The sequence below is a fragment of the Candoia aspera genome, chromosome 1, assembly GCF_035149785.1.
Source record: "Candoia aspera isolate rCanAsp1 chromosome 1, rCanAsp1.hap2, whole genome shotgun sequence".
NCBI lineage: Eukaryota > Metazoa > Chordata > Lepidosauria > Squamata > Boidae > Candoia > Candoia aspera.
The window spans coordinates 51,334,134-51,358,593 of NC_086153.1; the positions used below are offsets into that span (position 1 = coordinate 51,334,134).

The window sequence follows — 24,460 nt, forward strand, 5'->3', positions numbered from 1 at the left end:
GAAGTTTATATTTTTTCTTTTAATATATAGTAAGGAGAGGGAGCAACTGTATTTGGTGATTTTTACAATGTGCCAATGGAATGGTTTATAGGAATAATGTGATTTTGGTTTAATATAGAGTAAGGGATTGATTATGGAAAATTGTTGTATATCCTTGCTGTTAAAAGTTGGAAGGCACCTCTTTTTGTAATTTTGAAAAATTTTCTCTTGTGTTTCTACATTTTTTAGTTTTTTCTTTTTTTTTCTTTGTAGTTTTTTGTTTTTCTGTAGCTTTTATCTTTGCTTGAAACTTAATAAAATTCTTATTTAAAAAAAAGAATTTCTGGTTCAAATTTTGCTGCTGTGAATTAACTAGCAGTTTTAGGAAGCCATTTTCTCAGATTCAGTCTTCCCCACTCACCCATGAATACACGGCACACATAATATAGCTCACCTTCTAGGATTGATGTAAGGATTACAGTGAGACAATGCATGCGCGCTTTGAATCTTTATAAGCACTATATAAATGCTATTATTTCTTATTAATATCTGAAAATGTGATCGTGGTTTTATCAAAATGGACTTTAAAACTTAATGTTAGTGAAAATCAGTACCACTTCGTAATGAAAGTGTGTAACTTTCCCTTTCTGCTTTAGTTTTCCCTACCTTTAGAGCCCTACTTTGTGATGACAATTCTTCTGGCTGAGGAGGGCAGAACAATATTGTTCCAGAGACAAGTTATTGTTCCTGAATCGGCCAGAGGGCTTGTTGCATACAAGGTATACACACATTGTTGCATAGAGGGTATGGACCTTTAGCTCCAGCTTTCATCAGAATTAGCTGGTTTCCAAAAGCAAGCTACGCTCTTATTAGCTTAAACTCTTCCATCACAACAGTCATTTTGCTAAGATATTTCAGGAGCATTGTCCTTTAGGTTCTTCACAGTTCTGTTGTCTTCTTCAGGGGAATCAAAACAGGCGCCATTCTAATCCGATCTAGTTTTAGCGGAATAGCAAGTGGTTTTGCTTTCAAGAGTCAAATCTCTAGAACTAAACTCTGATTTCAGCATGCATTTCCTTATATTTGTGACATGGATAAGATGCATTAACTTAAGAAATGTAGTATTTAACTTTGTTTTCAAATATTATTTGTTGCTTATGGATAGGCAATTTATTTCCATTTTTATCTTGCAGTTAAACTATTTGAAGTTATTGAAACAGAGAAAACATTATATTTAGTAATGGAATATGCTAGTGGAGGTAAGTTAATGTTCGGTTCTACTTCTAAAAGTCAGTATGTAATGCAGATGTTAGAAAATGGGAATGGAGAATTGTGAAATAAAATTTTCAGCTTATCTCAACTTCATGGAAACCATGGTTGAGCTGGAAGTTACTTTTGGCTATTGTTGATGCAGGCTGTTTCATGCTTTGTGTCTCTTAGAAAATAAACAGCAGAGCTACAACCTAGTTTTCAATAAATAATGTAGTGAAATTGGCCTCCCATTTCAGACTTTTCACAAAAAAACGTTATGTCTACAGGTAATTTGTTTCTGAGGGGGAAGAATACTATCCTTATCTTTTCCCTTAAGTGTGATATTAAGTATGATTTTTAATGTATCAGAGTATTTCTGTGTTGGAGAAAACATCACCATGTGAGCTCATATCTACATTCCATAGTAATATATTTACTACTTAATATTTTGTACAAATTAGGCATATTTCAATTTACTGTAGTTTTAGCTAAACTGGTCTTGCAGAATTTGATATACATTCTAGTAGAAGGAGCCCATATTGAAAAGGAAGCTGTCACTCATGAATAATCTTGTAGCCATGTAGTTGAACTTTTACTAAGATCTGTTTGTTGTGGAAGAGTTGAGACAAGAAACTCAGCAATGACCTGTATATAAGTATATTTTTTTCTTTTCCTTCAGTACCAGGGGTTATAGGAGAAGCTGCCAATCAGATAAAGTCTTCCCAAGCTCTGAATTGGATGTGTCATGCTTGTTGCCTATTTGTCTATTTATTGATTTGATTTATATACCCTACCTTTCTATCCTGGTGAGCACTCAAGTCTACCAAGCATTTCTTTTTTTTCTTTTTGCTTGGTTGTTTTGGAAAAGTCTTAAGCCATGAAGAACTGACCAATGTATTTGTGGATGGGCAGGCAAAGCTAATTAAATTGATTGCTGACAAAGGGCTTTCATGAACATATTTTCAAGGTTGAGATGCTTTTTTTCATTGAAGCATTGTTGCAAAAGAATGATACAGTTTGCAGTATTAAAGACCAATATTAATTTGTTGATCAATACCATTTGTTCAATAAAAAATACCTACATGGCTTTCTTTCCAGGAAAATATAATCTGAATACCAATTTTATTCTACGTATTATAGGAAGCAGACGCATGGTTTTCTCTATGAATCAATATAAAAATGAATAGAGTATTATATTTTAAAGATAATTTAGCTATTTGTAAAACTTAATAATATTCTGAGTACAGTCAACATTTTTCAGTCATTAGTATTATGCAGTGTGATACTGTTCAATTTATTTTAGGAGAAGTATTTGACTACTTGGTTGCACATGGAAGAATGAAAGAGAAAGAGGCACGTGCAAAATTTAGACAGGTATGAAATAAATAAAAAATCAAACTATATACCTTCAAATGAAAATAAGGTTGGCTTTTTGTTCCCAAGTGGAAGTTCAGATAGTAAAGCTAATTTTTAAAATATTTTCATTGCATTCCAGTGCTTTTTTTACAAAAAAGAAGATAACTTTTGGATCAACTTATCTTTAAAGCAAATATTAATGTATTGCAGGTTTCAAAAATACCTAATGAACAAGAAATTAATTTATCTCTTTAAAAATTTGTGCCATTTTCTGCTATGCTTTGAAAGTTGAAAACCTTTGAAAATGAAGAGATAGATACTAACAATTTAATAAATTATATTTATAAGAGAAGTAGAAACAATAAGGTATCAATCAAGCCATGTTTGTTAGCATGCTTACATGCTGTGGTATCAACTCCTTTTTCCACCCACCCCCACCCAACTTCTGAATCTATTCCTAACCCTCTAGAGTGGGAGAGCCACTAACTCTTAATTGATTACTCCCAGTTACTCTCTCTCAGTTTTGTACCCACCACTAAAATCCTGCTCCTTCCAACCTCAACCTTCCAACTTTCAGAGAATGTGGATTTTCCCATATAGATAAATGATCCATCCTCAAAAATGCAATAAAATGAAATGTTTTATAAAAGGGAGGCCCTGTGTATTCATATAGTACACATGGCTGCAGAATGAGGACTTTCTCAAACAAGCAGTTGGCACAAGAAAAGTCAAGTCAGGAATGGCTTCTTGGGGTCAATGCATCTTTGGCAGCATCCTGCAATTGGCTCTCAACATCCCTTTGCTAATCAACATTTTAACTTAGTTCATAGTGGCATGCTAAATGCATGGCTGGCACATAATGTGGGTGACTATAATATTAAGGCTTGGGTGGGAAGGGTGTATATTTGGACTTGAGACTTTTGGGGGGGAATTCTCTTGGGTCTTTACATCTCTATGGACTGAGTTGAGGTTGATTGAAATACCTGCTTATAATACAAGTTGTGCTTGTCTCATTTTCAGTTTGTCATGTAGCCTCCTTTAGGGAAGATGCAGTTGCACAAAAAGATAATTCTCCTCCTTCAGTGGCAACTAACTGCATTTCGATGCTGGGGTCTAGAGCAAGAAGTTTCATCCCTCTGTTGTTTAACTGCATTAAAGTATGAGCATAATGACTGATTTATATTAAATTGCAGTTTTAATATAGAAAATATATTAATTGAATTGACAGGATTTGAATTTCAAAAACTAATAAGGAAGGCATAATAATTCTGGTTACAGTAATGCATTCCAAAACATGGGAACTAGTGAGAGCTAAGATAATTACATCTGAATCATTATGATATAAAAGCCACTGACTGAAACCTCTTCTCTGTCTAGAATTTGTTAACCATGATGGGTATCTGGATGAGGAATCATTGTTCTGACTTGCAGCTTCTGTGTGGCCCAAGCCAGCTGTGAGGTTAATGTTAATTGTGATTTGTTAAAAGCAATCCAATATCAGAAAGCCACAGTTGCAAAGCTGATATTAACAAACTTTTGTTGAGATATTAATTTTGAAAGTAGCTATTAGGTGATTAATAAGCCGTTTTTATTTTTCCTACCAGCATCATATCACAATAAGGAGTTGACAATATAACAGCAGTATAGATATATATGAAGATTTATTTGAATGCCTTACAATTATACAGATACTAAGTATTATTGTTAGGATTGTCCTTATGTGTTACTTTACTAACAAAGATGATGGTATTTCAGATTGTGTCTGCTGTGCAGTACTGCCATCAAAAGTGTATTGTTCATCGTGATCTCAAGGTATGTTAATTTTTTTTCTTGAAGAATTGAAACTTTGATAGAACAGAACAAGTAGATTAAATTTGTGAACAAGATTTTAGAGCTAGATTTAGATTTTCCAAATGGTCTTTATCCTACACCTCTAAGAGAATAATATTCAATATATGCCCTTGTAGAAAAAGCATGTGTTATATGTAACACATGTAGTGTTGACTTTCAGGAAATGCTTGTTTTCTGTATTTATTCTGTTGTTTATTTTATTTTATTTTCTATCCCGCCTTTATTATTTTTATAAATAATTCAAGGAAGTGAACATACCTAATACTCCTTCCTCCTCCTATTTTCCCCACAATAACAACCCTATGAGGTGGGTTGAGCTTAGAGTGACTGGCCCAAGGCCACCCAGCCGGCTTTCATGCCTAAGGCGGGACTAGAACTCACAGACTCCTGGTTTCTAGCCCATTTCCTTAACCACTAGACCAAACTGGCCCTTTCTTGCTTCATGCACTTTTTAAATTATGGCATGAACCTGTGTTTAGTTTGTCCATGTGAACTTTTGTTGAGATATTTATTTTTATTCCTATATATCTATCCCAAGTCCCTCTTTAGCTGTCTCTGGAATAGCTTCTTTTAGTTAAATGAAAAATACATTTCTTTTGCTTATTTAGGTCACTCTTTAGTATGATATGTGTGTACATGTACAGCAAGAAAAACAACTGTTCAGGCAGTCTTCCATGGTCTGACTAAGCTATTACTGCATATTAGTTTCGTTTCTATTTCTCTTATACCTCTTTTTACATGCCTTGACTTGAGCGATAACCTGTGGATATTTCCTATCAGCAGTACCACAAGCAGAGCTCTGCCTTGCATTTCAGAGCCTAGGTGCAACAAATGCTCAGGCCCCAACCCATTTAGAGCCTAAGTCAACTGAAAAGTACACAGACAAAGAGGCAGCTGGTAGAGTTGGTAGGGAATAAAATTAATCGGACACCAAGAACTACCATTCCACACTATTTTGAAAGACAGATCTGCGTACTACACATTGCAGTAATTCAAATACAAGGTTATCTGCCCAGGTTCTTCTGATGCAAAATTCTTCCTTTCGAGTTTCTTCATTTCTCAGTGTAACATTTAATATTAACTGGTTGCACAGTCTTCTGTCCTTCTCCGTATTCCCTCTTCAGATGATTCTAAAAAGTTGCGCTCAGGTTTATCTCTCCCTTCCACTGAAATGAATCTTAAGCCTTTGCACAAGTTCCATGTCATGTACAAGCTTCTTTTTACTGTTGACCTATTCTTACAATTTTTTTTAGCAATAAAAGCACTCTATAGAGTATTGTGTGCTAAAATTTTGAACTTAGAAAGTATCACATTAGAAGGGTACATATTTTCAACAGTTAAAAAAAGCAAACCTTTGGAACTAATAGTACTGGTATGGTATAAATACTTAAAAGATTCAGATAAGACTAATTTTTTATATGTGTACACATGTGCTTAAATCAGTAGAAATGGGGAGAACAAAAACGTTGGTCTGTGTTTTTGTTTCTAACTGCACTATTTTATTTCTGTTTTATGTTTTTATTCAACCACTTGTCTAGAATGCAGGATAATAATTTTGAAAAAGGAAAGGCTATTAAGTGTTATACTTCTGCACAAATCTCATTGATGTCAGTTGGATGTAAGGTTGCAATCGTGTTGGCAGCTTAGAGATATCAGACAAGAGGAAAAAATAGCACATAATTGAATTTATTATTTGAAGTACAGACATTTGACATTCTAGATGTTTTATATTCTCATTGCTAGTGATCGCTTCATGCATGAACACACAGTTCTTTAGATTGAATAGTTTTCTTCTATTGATGGTATAGAAAACATTTTAAATGTGGATATTTATTTTATTTTTTCCCCCTGTAGGCAGAAAACCTTCTTCTTGATGGAGACATGAACATTAAAATTGCAGATTTTGGTTTTAGCAATGAATTTACTGTAGGTAACAAACTGGACACTTTCTGTGGAAGCCCTCCATATGCTGCCCCAGAACTCTTTCAGGGAAAGAAATATGATGGTCCAGAAGTAGATGTTTGGAGTCTTGGAGTCATTCTTTACACTCTTGTCAGTGGATCATTGCCATTTGATGGTCAGAACTTAAAGGTAGAAATAATACCTGAAATAACTAAAGTCTGATTTTTGAATTTTTGCCTTAGTATTAGATTTGTTTTCTTTGTTTGGCTTTCAAAAGGAATTGCGAGAACGAGTATTGCGGGGAAAGTACCGGATACCATTCTATATGTCCACAGACTGTGAAAATCTACTGAAAAAACTACTTGTATTGAATCCAATCAAGAGAGGGAGCTTAGAAGTAAGTACTCTGAATATTTTCTTGTCTGTTAATGCAGTTCAGTGGAATAAGTAAAACCCCAGGGGAAGTAAAACACACTGTTCCTATAATTCTTCCTGAGACCCTAACCTAAAAGTATTACTGTACATTGCTTTAGTCTTTTGTGCCAAAAGCCATGCTTGGTCTTTAAATAATGTTGAGGAGGTTGCACTCCAAAACATGGATGGAATCAGCATAGTAATTAAAGTGGACTTAATTAACTTAAACATAATTACAGTTTGCATTAATTAAATACTCCTAATACAACTATTCTCCATATAGTTAATAATTTCTTCTTTGACTCACACTAAAAATTACAGTGAATGGCAACTTTTGGAGATGGTGCATGCAACCTGGCTGCAGTTTACAAAGGCCTGTTTTAAAACAAATCCTTTATGTCATCAGACTTGCAATGTTTTGGATAAATATGTGCATCCTGGAATACATTGTCTCTGATAATGCGAGTCTCATTGCAAGTTGCCTGTTGAGCTTCCTTATGGGAATTGTTTACGTTGTGAAACAGATTTATCAAGGGAAGCCCACTGACTTCTAATGGTCTTGTGGCTAATGAGTACGGTTGCAGTATGTTAACTAATTTGTTAGATTTAATGATTTTTTAAAATCTTCCAATAAACCAATCAGAAATATTGTACAAAAATTATTTTATTAAGGAAAATGATGTCTAATAGTCATATATTACCATTGTATTAGAGACAGAACGACTCTCATACTAGTCACTAGAATACAGGCATAATGGTGCAGCTATGTTCATGTCCTTTAACCACTATGGAAACATTTGTTGAACTAGGGTAGGACTGTGGGCTGATCTAGCAAGGTTAATTTTATAATCTTAGGACAGATGATGGGCATCTGCAAATATGGGAGGGTGCCTCTTCCAACAGCATACTTCCTGTAAATGCATGTACAGGTAGTTCTCGAGTTACGATGGGAATTGGGACTGGAATTTTCATCGCTAGGCAATGCAGTCATAAAGCTTGATGTCACGTGACTGCATTGCTTAGCAACAGCAATCCTGGCGCTCCCCGTTGCAGTAAGCAGCCCCAGCATCCTGGACGCCCACAGCCAACCCAACCCAGCCCAACAGCACGGCACGAAGCCGCAGCCATCCCGGCCCGGCAGTGTATTCAGCTATGCTAAATCTAGTTTGCAATTTCAAGCTATGAAATACTAGCTGTTTTTAATGAAGCAATATTTTATAACTTCTAAACATTTGCTTCATTTTTAATAAGGGTGAAATATTTTCAGTCATAATTGTAATTGTTTCTTACTGTTAAGACAGTTACATTCCCAAACAAGCCATTACCCCAAGAATGCCTTTGTCCTTTTTTACATGATAGATGATGATGCCAATTTTGTGAAAGTATTTTAGTTATGTAGGTTGAAGCCCCCAGTCATGTTGATCTCTGGACTTTGGATCCAGGAAAGATTTAAGACTTTCAAACTCAGTAAGAGTACAGCAAATGATGAATTGCTTTCCAAAATACAATGTATGCTACTCATCAGTGACCTTTCTTTCAAGTTCATAGGTTTGCATTTGCAGTTAGAGATAGCATTTCCCCAAATTAATCTCATTTAATCACTTTCTGACATATATAACTTGAATGCTAGTTGGGAAATATACCCTTGATCAGCAGTGACCATTGCCTTAATAATGTTTTGGTTACTTGCCAGAGAGAGGGAGGGTTTGAGTAGTTTCTGCTTCACTGATATTTAGTGCTTAGTATTGTTAGGTTGTTGAGGTCAATTAAAGATTTTACTATTAAGAAATGGATGTATTCAAGGACACCAATGGTGAGTAAAAATTAATTATTATGTTTAAGTCTGCTATTCAACTGTATTTTCTAATGGCCTAGCACAAACATAGAAATTAATAATAAGGGAACCGTGGCGTGCTATGGTCCATGGGGTCACAAAGAGTCGGACATGACTTAACGACTGAACAACAAACAAAACAGCAGCTTTAGAATATGAAGATCAAACTGTACAATGCATACAATATATTATTATGCAACTACTCTGGTTTTAATTTCCTCTAGACCAGCCTTTCTCAATCTTTTGACCCTGGAAGAACCCTTGAAATATTTTTCAGGCCTTGGGGAACCCCTGCACATTCAGGCTCAACTATAGGCCTCAAGTTACAAAATTACTATATTCGTTTCATGGGTAGGCTTGTATATATGCATTAACAGTGTTCTTAAACTAAAAATAAAGAATGAAACTTATCTCTTTAATGTGAAGTTGCCCAAATTTGAAATCATTTTTTAAATAAATCGTGATCTCCCAGGGAACCCCTAGTGACCTTTCGCGGAACCCTCGGGTTCCATGGAATCCTGGTTGAGAAACCCTGATCTAGACACTAGATTAATGGCAAGAAATGGGGGATTAGCATAGAAAAACTGATGTGTAACTTCTTCGAATATTCACCCTGGAAAATTGGTGGTAGGAAAAATCCCATCTCCCAAAATGTATTCAGCCTTTGTGTCCTGACAAGCAGGAACCACACCGAGACGAGGAATAAGTCTCTAGTGTTTTATTACTGCTACAGTAGACAGAAAATCCTACCAAACTGAAGAAGCATGAGAAAACCCATACAGATAAACTCCAAAAGTCAAGGCGGGTCTGTTCTGTGTCTTTTTGAATGACAGCTCAAATTCTCTCTACTACGCATGCGTTTTCCCCCCTGGATAGGGGCCCCCTCCTGCTCACCATCAGTGCTCATGACACTTCGTTAGTTCTAATTTTGGTTTTCTGGGTACAGAATTAATATAGTGAATTTTCACAGTCCACTTGAGATACCACAAAAATTGTACCAGTACTTAAGGAGTTGCATCTGCTTTTGTCAATTTGTTAATAGGATGGCACTGGCCATCATTATTTCTACCCCTCTGCACTTGTTTGAACTCTGAATTATTGAGGATCTTCTGAAACAAATTAGGGGATACATGGGGGAGGAAAGCAAAGAAAAACCCTGTAATGAAGGCAGATGTCTGTTTACCTAACAATTGTTAAGGAAAATAAAATTAATGTATCTTTATTTTGTGAAATAGTTGAGTATCTCAGAATACAACTAAATTATTTTGATTATTCTTTTTAATATCTGGCTTTCTGCCAATTATTCTTCAAGATGTACTTTTAGGAGATGGACCCTGTGAGTTCTTAGTTTCTCTTGCATCTGTTAATGCTGACTTCCTTTTGACAACTTTGCAAAATTTACTGTTGTTAGTTCTAAATTGGTTTCTTGTCAGAACATTATATTCTACACACTGTAAATATTTCAGAAGAGAGACTGTTTTCCAGTGAAAAACTGATAGTTGTCTATAAGAATGGGTGAGAGCTATTTCAAAATATGTTAGGATAAATTGTTTCAGAAAGGCTGCATGTTTAATCTGAACACTTTTTAAAAATTGTGTAATCTGTGAAAACTACATTATTGATGGAAGGTGGAATACTGCTATATAGAAATGATCAGATAGAACATACACTGTTTATATTAAAATTTCTGGGCAGAATTTTTGTAAAGAAATGAAATATTTAGATCTGAGTTGTGTATCAAAACTTATACATTATTTAATATCATAACCTTTTAAACATGGAACTAATTCTTTTTAACTGACAATTCTCTTTTTAATGAGAATTTTTTAAAAAAACTGATACATTTCATCAGTTTAATGAGCCAATATGCAAACATACAAACAATCGCTTTTGAATTTTCTAGATATAAAATATGAATATGGAGCCCAAATTAATTTAATTGATTGGGGCAAATAATATTTTAATTATTTTGAAATGTTTGTTTATTTTTAGAAAAATACAAAATTTAAGCCAAACTCCAAAAGGCACTAAAAAACCAAAATTAAACAGAACAATCCTTAAATTTTTAAAAAAGATAGAAAGCTAAAAAAAGAAAAGTAGAAAAAACAAACTAACTAAGAAAAGTCTACCTTATATGTTAAACTCATCAGTAGTCACTGGTTTATTAATAAATACCATATAATACTACAGTATAATTAAATACAAAATATTATTATAAAATATCACAGATCTATACCAAAGTAGTACATATTGCTTCATCCTTTGATCATTGGAGAATATTGCCTTTTCTAGGACAGACAGTTGCATCTTTCCAAAAGGCATTGCTTAACATCTGGAACTTTTCCAATTTCTCAATATAATTTTGGAATTTTAAGATACTTTGTTCTTGGTCTACCACTGCATTGTTAATATTTCTGTTGACAGTTTAAAAATTTATTTTCAGTTCAGAATGAGCTTAAACAAGCTGCGTTGTAACTATATTCTTTGCTAGTTAATAACTTTCAAAGCTGACCAATTTCGAGTCAAACAGTGGGCCTGTTTAGTTTAGTATTGTCAAAAATATCTTACAGTGGCTCTCTAGACTTCTGTACAGGATCCTTTCCTGCCCTACCTAGAGAAGTTAATGATTGATCCTGGGATCTTTGGGATATAAACTTTGCCTTCATCACTGAGGTTCAGCTTTTGCTCAGAGTTATGTCTGTACATATTATATGGCTAACACAACTTTTGGACCTAGAGAGTGCTTTGTTCTACATCATGGGATTGAGAGTTCTAATATTTGGATTACTGAAATCATGTGTCTTAGCTAGATTCAGTTGGCCCTGCAGTTGTGTCTACTCCTGGAGAATAAACCGTAACACTGAAGAACTCCTTGTGTCTATGTAGCTTTCCAGGCTATTAAAATCTTTAGTAGCCATGCTTGGTGTAGGATATTCATTGTCCTTTTTAGGGGATTATCTTCCCTTCCTCCCTAGTTCGTTTGAAACAGTTGTCAAAGATAATGCCTTTTGTATGGGTTTTAAATGGGCATAAATTAACTAATCGTTATATTGCTACTTTTAAACTATATATTTAAATAAAATGAATATGTCTTCATTTAAATGGGGTTCTAATACCTCCCTTTCTAAATAAATCCATGTAATCCCATGTTTCACCTTCATCTATTTTCAAGCAAATTATGAAGGACCGGTGGATGAACGTCGGTCATGAAGAAGAAGAATTAAAGCCATACACTGAACCTGAACCAGATTTTAATGACACTAAACGAATAGGTAACAGTTTTAATCTAACTATTCCTTGCTTTTTAGGTTCTCCACATACTTACAGTATTTCTGTGCCATCTGACTATAAATCTAATATGATTGGAGCTAATTCATACACCTTGCTCAAGACTCCAAAACATCATTTGTACTCTCAAATTCTTCATTCTCCACTTACTTGTCATGGAAAACATGGTTTGCATTTTCCCTTCTTATTACAGTGGCAAAAACATACTTGAAATATGATCTTGAATGGTAATTTAGAGGAAAAATACTTCTGCGTTCAGGTGTTATAAACTATGCTTTGTGCTAAAAAAGAAACAAATTTGGCTTTTGAGGCCTAGGTCCATGATACATTTACTGATGCATAGATTATGTCTCAAAGGACACTAAACAATCAATATATCTTCTTTCATTTTCTTTCCTATCTTTTATAGTTATTAATTCTATGAAGATTTAGGTTTGGCATTACAGATTTTTATGGAATATGGGAGAAATTGTGAATTGGCTGGCCAGCTGGATTTTTAAAAAGATTTGTGAGTTATCTGTGAACTCCTGAAAAATGTTGCTGGACAGCTAAATCTAAAATAAAAATAAAATAAAAATCTTTTAAATAAATAAATAAATACAGAAAATTATATATACTGTAATTACTTCTGAGATATTCCCAGAATTATCACTGCTATGGATGAAAACAGTACATTAGAAAATGCCCCAATGTTAGCCTAAACATTTCAGATAGTCTTATCAAAAATAAATTGTGGTGTTTTTTTTTTCCCTAGATATAATGGTCACTATGGGTTTTGCAAGAGATGAAATTCATGACTCCTTAGTAAGCCAAAAATACGATGAAGTAATGGCTACATATTTGCTTCTAGGGAGAAAACCACCTGAGGTAATTTACCATTATTTATTTTACCTGCTTTTTTGAATTGTTTTGTATTTCTGATTTGAGGAGATAGAACATAATAGTTACAGTTGTGCAAAACTTTTGAAAGAGATGCTTTGTAAAACATTTTAGTACAAGTGAAGCACCTCCTCTTGAAATATTAAAGCAGCAGTCTCACACAGCTGCTTCAAAGGCGGCCGTCCCCGTGCCCCTGGATGTGTGGGTATGTGCATACATAAGACAAACCTTCTGCTTGATTTTCAGGAAAACGAAGAGCTTGTGCATATAAATATATGTGCAGACAGCCAGGGACAGCCTTGGAAGTAGCTACACAAGCCTTTCAAATTACGTTGCTGCTTGAGTGCTTTGCACTACCAAAACAGTGCCCCATAGCAATTACTAACAAGTGAAACTACTCTTTGGAACTCTTGGTACAAGAATTTATACGTTAGCCATTTTAGAAGCTTTGGCCTGATCTATGCATGCAGTAGAATGAGAAGGAAAAAAAATCCGAGTTGGTAAACAGTGAATGCTACCGGGGTTCAGTAGGGCCTAGGTCACTAGCACTGCTGCAACAATCATTAGGGCTTTAAATGCTTGTCTGATCTTGGTGCCTAAACTTTTGGGCTCTGTTCTTGATATGTGAGTATTAGAGGCATAATCAGGATGGTGATACAGAGTCCAGTCTGTTGCACACCAGTAATAAACTGGCACATCGGGAAAATATTAGAAGGCCTTTGCTCAGCTTTGTCTTGTTTTCTTGGCTGTCCGTGGTATTCTCAGGAGTCTTCTCCAACACCAAAGTTCAAAGGTGTCAATACTCTCTCTATCCTGCTTCTTCAGAGTCCAACTTTTACTTCCAAAGAGTGTCACAGGGAATACCATGGCTTGCATGATTCTGATCCTTGTAGGTATAGACACATCACAGCATTTGAATATCTTTTCCAAGGCCTTCATGGCTACTCTACCCAGTGCTAGTCTGCAGTGTATTTCTTGACTCCTTGTTCCTTTATGGTTGATGGTTGATCCTAGGAGGGAGAAGATATCCAGCACTTCGATATCTTCATTGCCAATTCTGGTTGTTCTACTTGTTGTCATTAGTTTGGTCTTCTTTATATTGAATTTTACTCCCATTTTTTCACTTTCCTCCTTAACTTTTATTGCTAGAGTTTGCAGGTCCTTTGCATTTTCAGCTATCAGGGTAGTGTCATCACCATAGTGCAAGTTATTGATGTTTTTCCCTCCAGTTTTAAAACCAAGCTCATCCTCTTCTAATCCAGCTTCCCTTAATATATATTCAGCGTATAAAATGAATAAATGAGGGAAGAGTATACAGCCTTGTTGCACTCCTTTGCCAACCTGGAGCCAGCCTGTTTCGCCATGTTCTGTCCATACTGTGACTTCCTGAGCTGTATATAAGTTTCTCATGAGGACAGTGGGATGTTCTTGGATTCCCATTATTCTGAGCACATTCCACAGTTTGTCATGGTCAACACAATTAAAGGCCTTTCTGTAATTGATGAAACATACAGTGACTTCTTTGGGGTATTCTGTGGCTTGCTCAATTATCCAGCGTGCATCAGGAATAATGTCTTGTGTTCCTTGGCCTTTTCTAAAGCCAGCTTGAACATCTGACATCTCTTTTTCCACATAGGGCTCTAATCTGCATTGGATGATCCTAAGCATTTTGCTAGCATCTGAAATTAAGGTTAGGGTACAATAGTTTGTGCACTCTGTTAAGTCTCCTCTTTTTGGTATTGGAATGTAGATTGACCTCTTCCAAGTGGATGGCCACTGTGTCGTTCTCCAGATTTGCTGGCATATCTTGGTTAGAACCTTTACTGAGTCTTCTGTTGCTTGTCATATTTCAGTGGATATTCAATCAGTTCCTGTAGCCTTCTGACTTGATAATGACCAGAGTACTAATGTAATATCATCTACTACTACCAGAAGTTCTTGTAAGTAGGGAGTACCTTTTTAAGGTATCTTGGAAGTTGACATCTCTACTGGACAGTGTTTCAGTATATTCCTTCTATCTTCCTTTGATCTCCTTTGAATTGGTTACTATCTGTCCATTAGCATCCTTGAGCATACCAATTCGAGGTTGGAACAACTTTGAGTTCACCATTGTTGTACAGATCACATTAAAAATACTAGCCAGTGGCATAGCACTTTTCCATAATCTAGAGCCTTCCTGGTGTCTTGGTTTGCAATTCCCGCAATTACAGGAGTAGTCATCTAACACTTTTGGAGGCTACCATGTTGTGGAAATCTGACACAGTATGAACAGATCAGCTTAACTCCTCAGCATTTCACGGATTTTTATGTATTTCATTTATACCAAATTAATCAACTCCTATTCCGTTCGGAAGTTTTCTTCTACAGTGCAAGATGATTAAAAATAGTGGTGTTGGTGCTACTTGATTTCTTAAGGTGTTTTCTAACCCTTTCCCCCCCTTATGTGGGTTGAGAAATAGAAGCAAGAGATGCTTTTCCTTGTCACAAGCCAACAATCTTAGGAAATAAGCTGGCAGAGTCTATAAACTGGATCAATTGATGCAAGCTTATGCTTCATAAGTCAGGGATTTGTTTATCAATATGAGTGATTACTCACCATAAGCAAGCATCTGTCTTTCGGTGATTGATCTTCTCTCTCTCTCTCTATTTTTCGGAAAGCCACCCTTGCACTAGAGAAGCTTTCTGTAACTGACATCTATTTATATATTTACAATCTTTGTAAACTGCCCCTATCACAAGACTCTGCATAGTTTACAAGGCAAGAAAACAAGGAAATAATAAAAACAATAACATAAAACAACATATATACAGTATTGTACATATTAAGATGTGAAGTCACGAAGAGTCGGAAGTGACTAAACGAATAAACAACAACAACATATTAAGATGAGCAGCCATAGTCACATAGAATCAGAGACATTGTGGAACAAGAAGGTTTTAATTGCTTTATGAAAAGCAATTTATACATTTCACATTATTCCATCCATAGCAGAACTCAGGATGATTGAAGCGTCTTCTCTACAGATAAACAAAGTTATGAGGAGGAGAAAAACCTTTCTCCCATTATCTTCCTCTGCAGTACCAGGATCTTGACGCTGCATTTTTAGATATTTTTTTTTTAAAAGAAACCTCATCATGAAAAAATAACAGCCATCTCCAGCCCAAAATTAAGGTTCATTTGGTAATAAATGTTCTAATGTGACATTAGACGTACTCCTTGATTGTGTTGCTTAATTTGACTAAACTTAAGAAAGAAATAATTTGTGTAGAGAGATGGGCTTGCTTTCCAAATACGTTGTTTCTCCTTACAGTTTGAGGGGAGCGAGTCTCTATCCAGTAGTACCCTGAGTCAAAGATCTCGACCCAGCAGTGACCTCAACAATAGCTCTGTGCAATCTCCTGCTCACCTGAAGGTCCAGCGGAGCATATCAGCCAATCAGAAACAACGTCGGTTCAGTGAACATGGTGGGGATGGCATTCAACCAAGTAAAGTAGCAGAATATAATTTTAAGTTGTGTTCTCTGTTTCCTGGGGGCTTGGCAACAACACCTTCCTGAATATTGCTTATCACATCATGATGCTTTTATCATGTGAGCTGTCTGTGTAAATATAATTTGGGGTAGTGGAGAGATGTAGTTTTCATTTGCATTTCTTTTTATGTCTAGCTATTTAAACTCTGAATAAAGCAAAGTGGTCTATATTGTTCATCACTATTTGAAATAATCAGATTTGAACTAGCATATCTACAGTGCAATAATTTTTCAAGGAAGATTGATTAGAAGATAAGGCTGGATGTTACAGTTACATCTGGAACAAATGTACAGACTGCAGCCCACCATAGTAAATCAGGATGTAACAGACGCTTTCCTATTATCTGTGAAAGCAAGCACTCTCTTTGATCTGCATATGGGTAGCCCAAGATAATAGTTGGCCACATGCTTTTTTATGTAACCCACAAAATCTTTCAAACCAAAACAGGCTTAATGCAGTTTAAAAAAATAGAAAAACTACCCTAAAGTAACTCTTCTGGAAGCCCAGTTGGTCACATCCTCCCAGAAAGTCCTGGCCTTCCTCACCTAAATCAAATGCAATCCCCTCATTCATCAGTATTGTGTTCATCTCTGTTTCATTTCTTCATGTGTGTGATACATTCCTCTCAGTGGCAGGAAATGCTGATTGCTTCAAATCTTCTAGTTTAGATCATGATTTGACTGACTTTTCCAAACCAAGGGCCAGTCTTCACACCATCTGAGGGTTGTGAGAAGTTTATCTGGTGACAGGGTTGAAAGTTTTAAGCCCTTTTTTTTTCCCTTGGCAGGCTGTGGTTAAAATACAAAACAGGTACATTAATTCTTGCATCTGTTCTGCACTTTTTAGAGCAATAAATACATCTAAAAAGGGTGTCATTGAAAATCAGCAGTTTTATCACGAAGTTTCAGCAGTGCAGCCTGGTGGCTGTGTAAAGTGGGCTAGAAGGTCCTCCCTTCCCATCCTAGAATATAAATATTTGCAGTAATATTTAGAATTTGGAAGAAAAAATATTTAGATGTGTTCGAAATTGGACAGAGATGGCAGATATCTCAATTAAGTAACTGTAGTACAGTGTTGAAAACCAGAAGGTGCTCTCAGAAAGCCTTCTCCCCACCCCCAACCATGTCCACGCAATCTTGCAGCTAGAACTGTAGTTGGAAATTTTGTGCTGAATGATACAAAGAGTACACTGTATAACTGAGTTGGCAGAAAAACCCAGATACAGTTGGCTTATTTTTTGGAGTATCATATTTACCTGAAGGTAATTGACCCTGAATTTAAAATAGACCACAAAGGAAGAGTGGTTAGAAAAAAAGGATATACAGTACATAGATGAACTGCTGTGCAACAACGAGCTTCCCAGGCTTGTCAACCAAGAGTTGCAAACTGCTATAAATGCATGTCACCTACTGACACTTTGTATGAATCTGAAGCCACACTTCCGGTCCCCCCTTCCCAACAACAAAAAACCAGGACCAGGACAAAAAAGAAGTGTATTAAATTAGTAACTGCTGGTTAATAATAAAGCTTGTAAAATAAGGTACAAAATTCTAAAAAGGAAGTGATTCCCCCATCTGCATTCAGTTGTTTGTAAAAGTTTAGGTATACCTGGTCAAATTGTATGTTTCAAGAGATCCCTAACTGAACAAAAGCTGTCACACCCTCTGTATAGAAAAAAGTTAAACACCACATCTTTCTATGGATTTGAAGGCAAACTTATTTTGAATATGTAACCAACTGCACAGAAGAAATAAGTTTGCCTTCAATTCATAGAAATATATGAATGATACTTTGATATGAATGATATAAAAGATAGAGCAGGTACAGATATGAGCAGGTGCAGAGGTTTGGACACACTTTCAGGCAGTACTTTTATGGCACTTTGGCAGAAAGAACAGCTTCCAAATATTTCCTGTGGTAAAGGTCTTTTAGTTTTTGCTTTGGAATTTTGAATTTTTTCCCATTCCTCCTTGCAGAAGTCTTCTGGCTCAGAAATATGGGTAGGTCTCCTTGTATATATAGTACTTCTCGTTTGAGATCTTTCCATAGATTTTCAATAACATTGAAACCAGAGGCATTACTAAACTTTTAACTTCCTTTTTGGTAATACTTGGTGGTTGGAGTTAAGTTTTGGATTTTTGCTTGCCGAAATATCCACCTTTTTTTCATCTTTGATTTCTTTGCTGACTATGGGATAGGTTTTGACCTTCACGGTCCTCAGACTTGAATATTACTGAAGATCTCTAGGGAGATCTCAAACATGCAGTGCCTGCAAGGACGTCTAGGCTATCACTAAGCTAGAAAAGTTCTGCAAGGAAGGAAAAAAACCCAAAAGTAGGAACAGAAAGTCTCTCTTCTGGCTCTAGGAAACATTTGGAAGCCATTATTTTTGCCCAAGTCCTGACTGAAAAGGTGTCCAAATATATTCATCTGCCATATTCACTGTTCTTTTGTTTTGAATCTATAAGGAACTGCACAGAAAAAGTAAGTACTCATTCAAATTTTCAGAAAGATAGCATATTTATCTTTGTACCTCAGGGATTGTTGAAACATCAAATTTAACCAGGAGTGCCAAACTTTGGTGTGCAAACATTTTCTCTCTCAAACATGAGTCACTCTTGCACATACACATTCCCATCCTTTCAGAGGGAACTGCAGAAAAAAATAAAATAGAATGGAAATGGGATAAGGGGTATGAGTACAGTGGTGCTTAAAAGTTTGTGAACGCATTTGAATCTTCAATATTTCTGCATAAATACAATCTAAAACATGATCTGTTTTCCACAAAAGTCCTAAAGCTAGATAAAGAGAACCCAATTAAACAAATGAGTTAAAAACATTATACTCGTTTGTTTATTTATTGAAGAAAATAATCCAAAGCTACATATTTGATCTTATTGCTCAGATCTGGTAGAATGGTGTAAAGTACAGAGACACTTGAAATGGTACTAGAGAGTGGATATTATTTCCCCCATTAGTTATGCTCATATTAGAAAAGATATGCATGATCTGATCAGTTTGTAAGCTCAGTTTTTTAAAACATTGGGCCAGAATACGTTTGAATCTTCTCATTTTCATGTTTGTAATTATGCAGCATACTTTTTAGATCTGTATTGTTCCATTTAATTTTGAAATTAAAATTCAACCCTAAATACAGCAAAGTTATCTGGAAAGAAATATACTGAAGGCTAATGATAACAGGAGAAAGCAAGTTCTTAAAAGTACAGTATCTTAGAATTTAAAACATCTTTGGAGTTCCTCTGTGTTTGTGATACTTGCACAACTTTCAAAAAGTTCTTTGTACATGAGTGTATCAAAACTGATAACCAACAGAACTGCTATTACTTGTAATTATTATTTTGGCATTTCCATCAGAAAATGGTTAGATGTAATTAAAGAATTGCTTTACTGTAAATCGGCCATTGACATTTGGGGGAGTTTATGTATAGAGGCTAGAAGAACTTCCCTGATGTTTGTGTGTGTACTTGTACAAAATTATTCAAGTCAATAAAAATTAAATTAAATTTTGCTTTCAGGTGAAATATGTGAAATATCTCCGTAAAATAGAATGGCTCTTGTCTTATTTATTTTTATATTTATTTATTAAATTTCTCTGCCGCCCATTCCATGCATGACTCTGGGCAGCTAACAAATAATAAAAATAGTAACAATTCAATATACGTAAATACATAAAATTACAAATAAAAATACAAAATATAAAATTCAAGATGGGAAGATCTTAACCTTGGCACCCTCATGGTTTATTTATATTAGTTTGCCTTATTTGTATCTCAGTGAATGGAAGTAATTATCAGACTGACTGAAGGTGATGCATTATCTCATTGATGTTTTCTCGGTTTAATAGTTGGCCCATCCATCCCTCCTGCTGTCTCGTATTCGAAAAGAGCTCAGGCAAACAGTGTGGAGAGTGAACATAAAGAGGAATGGGATAAAGAAATGTCACGGAAATTGAGCAGCACAACAGTTGGGTCCAAAAGTGAGGTGACAGCAAGTCCATTGGTAGGCCCCGAAAGGAAAAAATCAACTGCTGTTCCAAGTGTAAGTGAAATATTTTATTCACTCGTTCTGTCAGATCTCTGTAGCACATAAGTCTTTATAATTACTGGTGAGTTGAATATTCCTGTGTAAACTGTTTGATGGTAGCATATACAGTAAGATTAAGCAAGACTGAAAATCTAAGTAGCAACAATGTCTTTCCAAAATGATTGTGACAACTGGGTTTTTGAAGGATTTGCAGGTGATCTTGTATCTTGGCATTTCTTAATTAACTAACACCTGAAAAGAAGGCAGTGCCTGTGGGGGAAACGATCTATGTGTACCAGCTGGAACCTTATCTCTCATTGTCCTTCTTGTGGCTCAAGGTCTCGCTTTCCCTTCCTTCCAATTCAGCTTCCAGACAATCCTGCAAACTCTGGTATTTTGAATCAAATAAGCAATGTCTAATTGCCTTATAACAGGGCAAGTATTTGGTAGATAGCATAATTAGGATGTGAAAAAAATCTACTCATGTAGCAGAATTGAAGTGTGAGTACTATCATATCTTGATATTAGACAGAATATCTGCATTTGTGATTTATAACATCGTTCAGCCATCGTGGTGGCAATTGAAGCTTAAGTGTATTGCCACTGTAATAGTGAGTTAATGCTATAAATTGCTAGTGCAGAAATACTTGTAGATATGCAGCTGCATGATTGTAGTAATACAGAGCAGCTGATAGCTATAGCAACATATTGTGTGCTAAAAATGCTACAGTTATGACCTAGAACAGAAGTGAACAATCTTTACCTTGCCAAATTTTGATGTTGGGGTTTCAGGCTGTTTGTGGAGGGCTTGAGAGTGAAATTATGGCTTCCCACACCCATTTCAGAGAAAAAAAGGCCCAAAATAGCACTGCCAGAATCAGGCTATCTTCTTGTTAAATTTAAGCAGCGTGATCCCAACATGCTGGGCTGCAGATGGGGTATTGAGGGACCATGTGTGGCTCACAACCCACAGGTTATCCATCCCTGCCTAGAACTTTGATAACCAATGACTTACTGCATAATGCATATGGTTGATAGATTTACAATGGCAGAAGTATTTAGGTCAGCTGTTGGGTTATACTATGTCTTCAGTCCATTTTCTTCTATTCACTAATCTTTATTACCTGTTTCTCAAAATATCAAGTGAAATTGCGATGCTTTAAAAGTGCTGTTTGTTGTTATTGGTGATAGCCAGACCCCAGTCTCTCACTGATACAGTAAAAAATTATTTATTAAGTAGCTGTCAACATATTAGTGGGGTAAGATTAATTAGCAAATTCAGTGGGTATGCAGATTTCAGTGCGTCTTAATGACTTCTTGAGCAGATGAGCAGTCAGTCAGTGGACTTGTGAGTTTTCTTTCATTAGAGGTCTTCAAATGGGCTGGATGGTCATCGGTCAGAGATATTCTAATGGATCCTGGACAGGTGCTGAACTAGATGAACTTTAAGGTCCCTTCCAACTCTGTGTTTTATGATATAAGAACATTATTTAATGTCATGTTTTTCCTATTTGGCTTGATCCCTATGTAGCAGTACTGCATCTGATTATCTATCTAATTTGTATGCTGCTGCAGTAGAAATTCAGGACTCTCAGAGGTTCACAAGACCAAAAAAAATACAATAAAATAAAAGAGCATTAAAATAAGGCAGATAAAGCCTAAACCCAAAAATGGTGTTTGGATCCAAAAGCCCTCTAGAAAAGCTCAACGAAAAACACTCCTTCTGGGCCTTACAGATCTCATGCACATCCCCACTAACATAAGAGGAGTTGCACTAAGGCCTTTATACCCAAGGAAAGATATAGGGCCCTTTGGACCTTGTTCAGACCCATTTCTGAATCTGGGAATTTCTCTGGTCTCTAATATCAACCCCCCACCAGCATAAGTACCTAAAGCCTGGTTAACAGATCAGCTGTTTGCTGTGGTTCAAGCCATCATTTGTGCTGATGTTGCATTGTATTTCGAATGCAAATTGTAGCTTATATGTAGGTAAAGGTAAACGTTTCCCTTGACATTAAGTCCAGTCGTGTCCGACTCTAGGGGGCGGTGCTCATCTCCATTTCAAAGCCGAAGAGCTGGCGTTTGCCCGTAGACACTTCCTGGTCATGTGGCCGGCATGACTAAACAGAACGCCGTTACGTTTATGTAACACACTTATATGTAGAGACTAGTTAAAAGTGTGAATAGTCTTTGAGGGCTATTATTAGGAGATAATTGCCAGAGACTATAAGGAACTTGCATTTCCCTTCAGGACTCTGTTCATCATTACTGCCACTTTGGATTTGAAATCTTAATATTATGAGATCTTGTTCTTTTCACATAATGCCAAGGCCTTTGGTTTCTTAAACAGAAATAAGAGGTTTCTTCTCTTGTCCATAGTTACATAGAATCAATTCAGTGTTGCAAGACATGCTTTAGTGTGTAGCTTTCAAGGTGAAAAAAAACGGGACAGATGGGAACAGTGCTAGTTCATACACTTAGCTGAACAGGCTCTCTATAGAAAAAGTGAGAAAACAATAATTCTTACACTCTCTCATCACAGTTATAATGAAATATGTAACAGCTGTATATATAGAATATGCACACGATTACCCCTAGCCTTGAAGAAGAATTGTGTCAATTTTTTGTGCATACAGTATAGGCGTATTTGTTGTTAGGATTCTGTAAAATTGAAGATATATTTTAATCACTTTCTGAATTCATGGGGCTTTCTGGCAGTGTGTGGGAGTTTTTTCAAACTAATTTAGTTGCAGATGCCACTTTGGATAGTCTCCAGACTATTTGTCCTGTTGTACCATAGTTTTAATACTTTTTTTCTGCTTAGGATCACTGTCCCTGCAGAAGTTCTATTTTGAGATTGCAAATATGTGTCTTTAGCACATTTGGTAAAATAGAAAATAGAGCAGTGATGTACACTTAGGTGTGAAAGATACCACTGAGCATGAGAGAATATATGAGCATGGTAATACACTATATACTTAGGCTTTTTCATTCTGCCATATATTTTAACTTGTATTTACATGTAAATTTATGTCTACCTCTCCTCTAGAACAATTTGTTTTCTGGAACTAGCATGACACGGAGGAACACCTATGTCTGTGAACGCTCTACAGATCGCTATTCTGCCATTCAGAATGGGAAAGACAACAGGTACTAAACCTGATCTCCCCAGAATCAAAGACCTCCTAAGTATTTAAAGTATACATTTAACATGATGCAAGATGCCTTGGAAACAAATAATTTAAGCAGGTTCTGCAGGGAAATGGAACCTAAGAGGAGCCCAGTTAGCCTCCAGTAGCCTTCTTCTGATCATCATTACTTCCATCATTCCTGAGCAGAGCCGACATTGGAGCCCATTTCGTCTGTAAACCAGTACAGTGCCAGGATTTCCTCTATGTCCAGCTGCTGCTACAACAGCACATAAGCCATATATCAATGCTTAACACTGTAACTGTGGGCTGTAATTGCTGTTGGCCCCTTTGTTGTGCTTGCTGTCGACTGAATGTAGAGGTCAGCTTGGAAAATGCCAGCAAAAATTAAATTGCTGTTCTTCAAAACACTCTCCCCTTGATCTATCTACCAAGTTAGCTGGAATGCTAAACCTGCAAAGATTATGCAGGCACTTTGTCATCCCTCCACAGAGGCATTGTATCCTCCCTTGTTCATTTCTTCTAACATGCCTTCCTTCCTTAATTACGTTTCTACTAATTGCCTCTATCTCTCCCCTCAACCCTTGAGTTTTCTAAGCAGACCGAAGTGCAAAGCCTCCTCTTGCTTTCCCTGTTTAAAGCTGCCCCAATAGCTCCCACAGGATTGACACATTTTTTATTTGGTGGTTTGCAGAAATTGCAACTACCGGAAAGAACCTTCAAATAAGCAGCCAAGGAAAAAAATACAATAATGAGAGAAAACACAGCAAGGAAGATAGGTGGGTTACACACTGTATGCCTTCTGAATGAACCAGATGACACAGTAAGATAATGAAACAACCCTTTAGATGCTCACGTGAACTCAGGCAGAGGTATCAATCTTGTTGAAGCTGGTGCAAGCTCCACTGATTAAATAAAACTTAATAAGTGTTACCCTTTCCCCCTTACACTGTGACAACTAGCCTGTGCCCCTTCCTTCTGC

At 36.1% G+C, this 24,460-nt stretch overlaps 1 protein-coding gene across 5 annotated transcripts in view; it reads left to right on the plus strand.

Moving 5' to 3' along the window:
* MARK1 (microtubule affinity regulating kinase 1) overlaps positions 1–24,460 on the plus strand; it is an 81,226-nt gene that overhangs the window by 46,803 nt on the left and 9,963 nt on the right. For 2 of the 5 annotated variants that reach the window (XM_063303836.1, XM_063303821.1), the window contains exons 5-14: positions 1,173–1,238; positions 2,534–2,604; positions 4,342–4,398; positions 6,292–6,528; positions 6,617–6,736; positions 11,760–11,859; positions 12,630–12,742; positions 16,066–16,240; positions 20,151–20,344; positions 23,379–23,479. In XM_063303836.1, the coding sequence (XP_063159906.1) occupies positions 1,173–1,238; positions 2,534–2,604; positions 4,342–4,398; positions 6,292–6,528; positions 6,617–6,736; positions 11,760–11,859; positions 12,630–12,742; positions 16,066–16,240; positions 20,151–20,344; positions 23,379–23,479 (1,234 nt within the window). Of the gene's footprint in view, positions 1–702; positions 759–1,172; positions 1,239–2,533; positions 2,605–4,341; positions 4,399–6,291; positions 6,529–6,616; positions 6,737–11,759; positions 11,860–12,629; positions 12,743–16,065; positions 16,241–20,150; positions 20,345–23,378; positions 23,480–24,460 lie in introns of those variants that run through there. The other 3 variants (XM_063303854.1, XM_063303827.1, XM_063303845.1) reach the window with 2 other exon arrangements.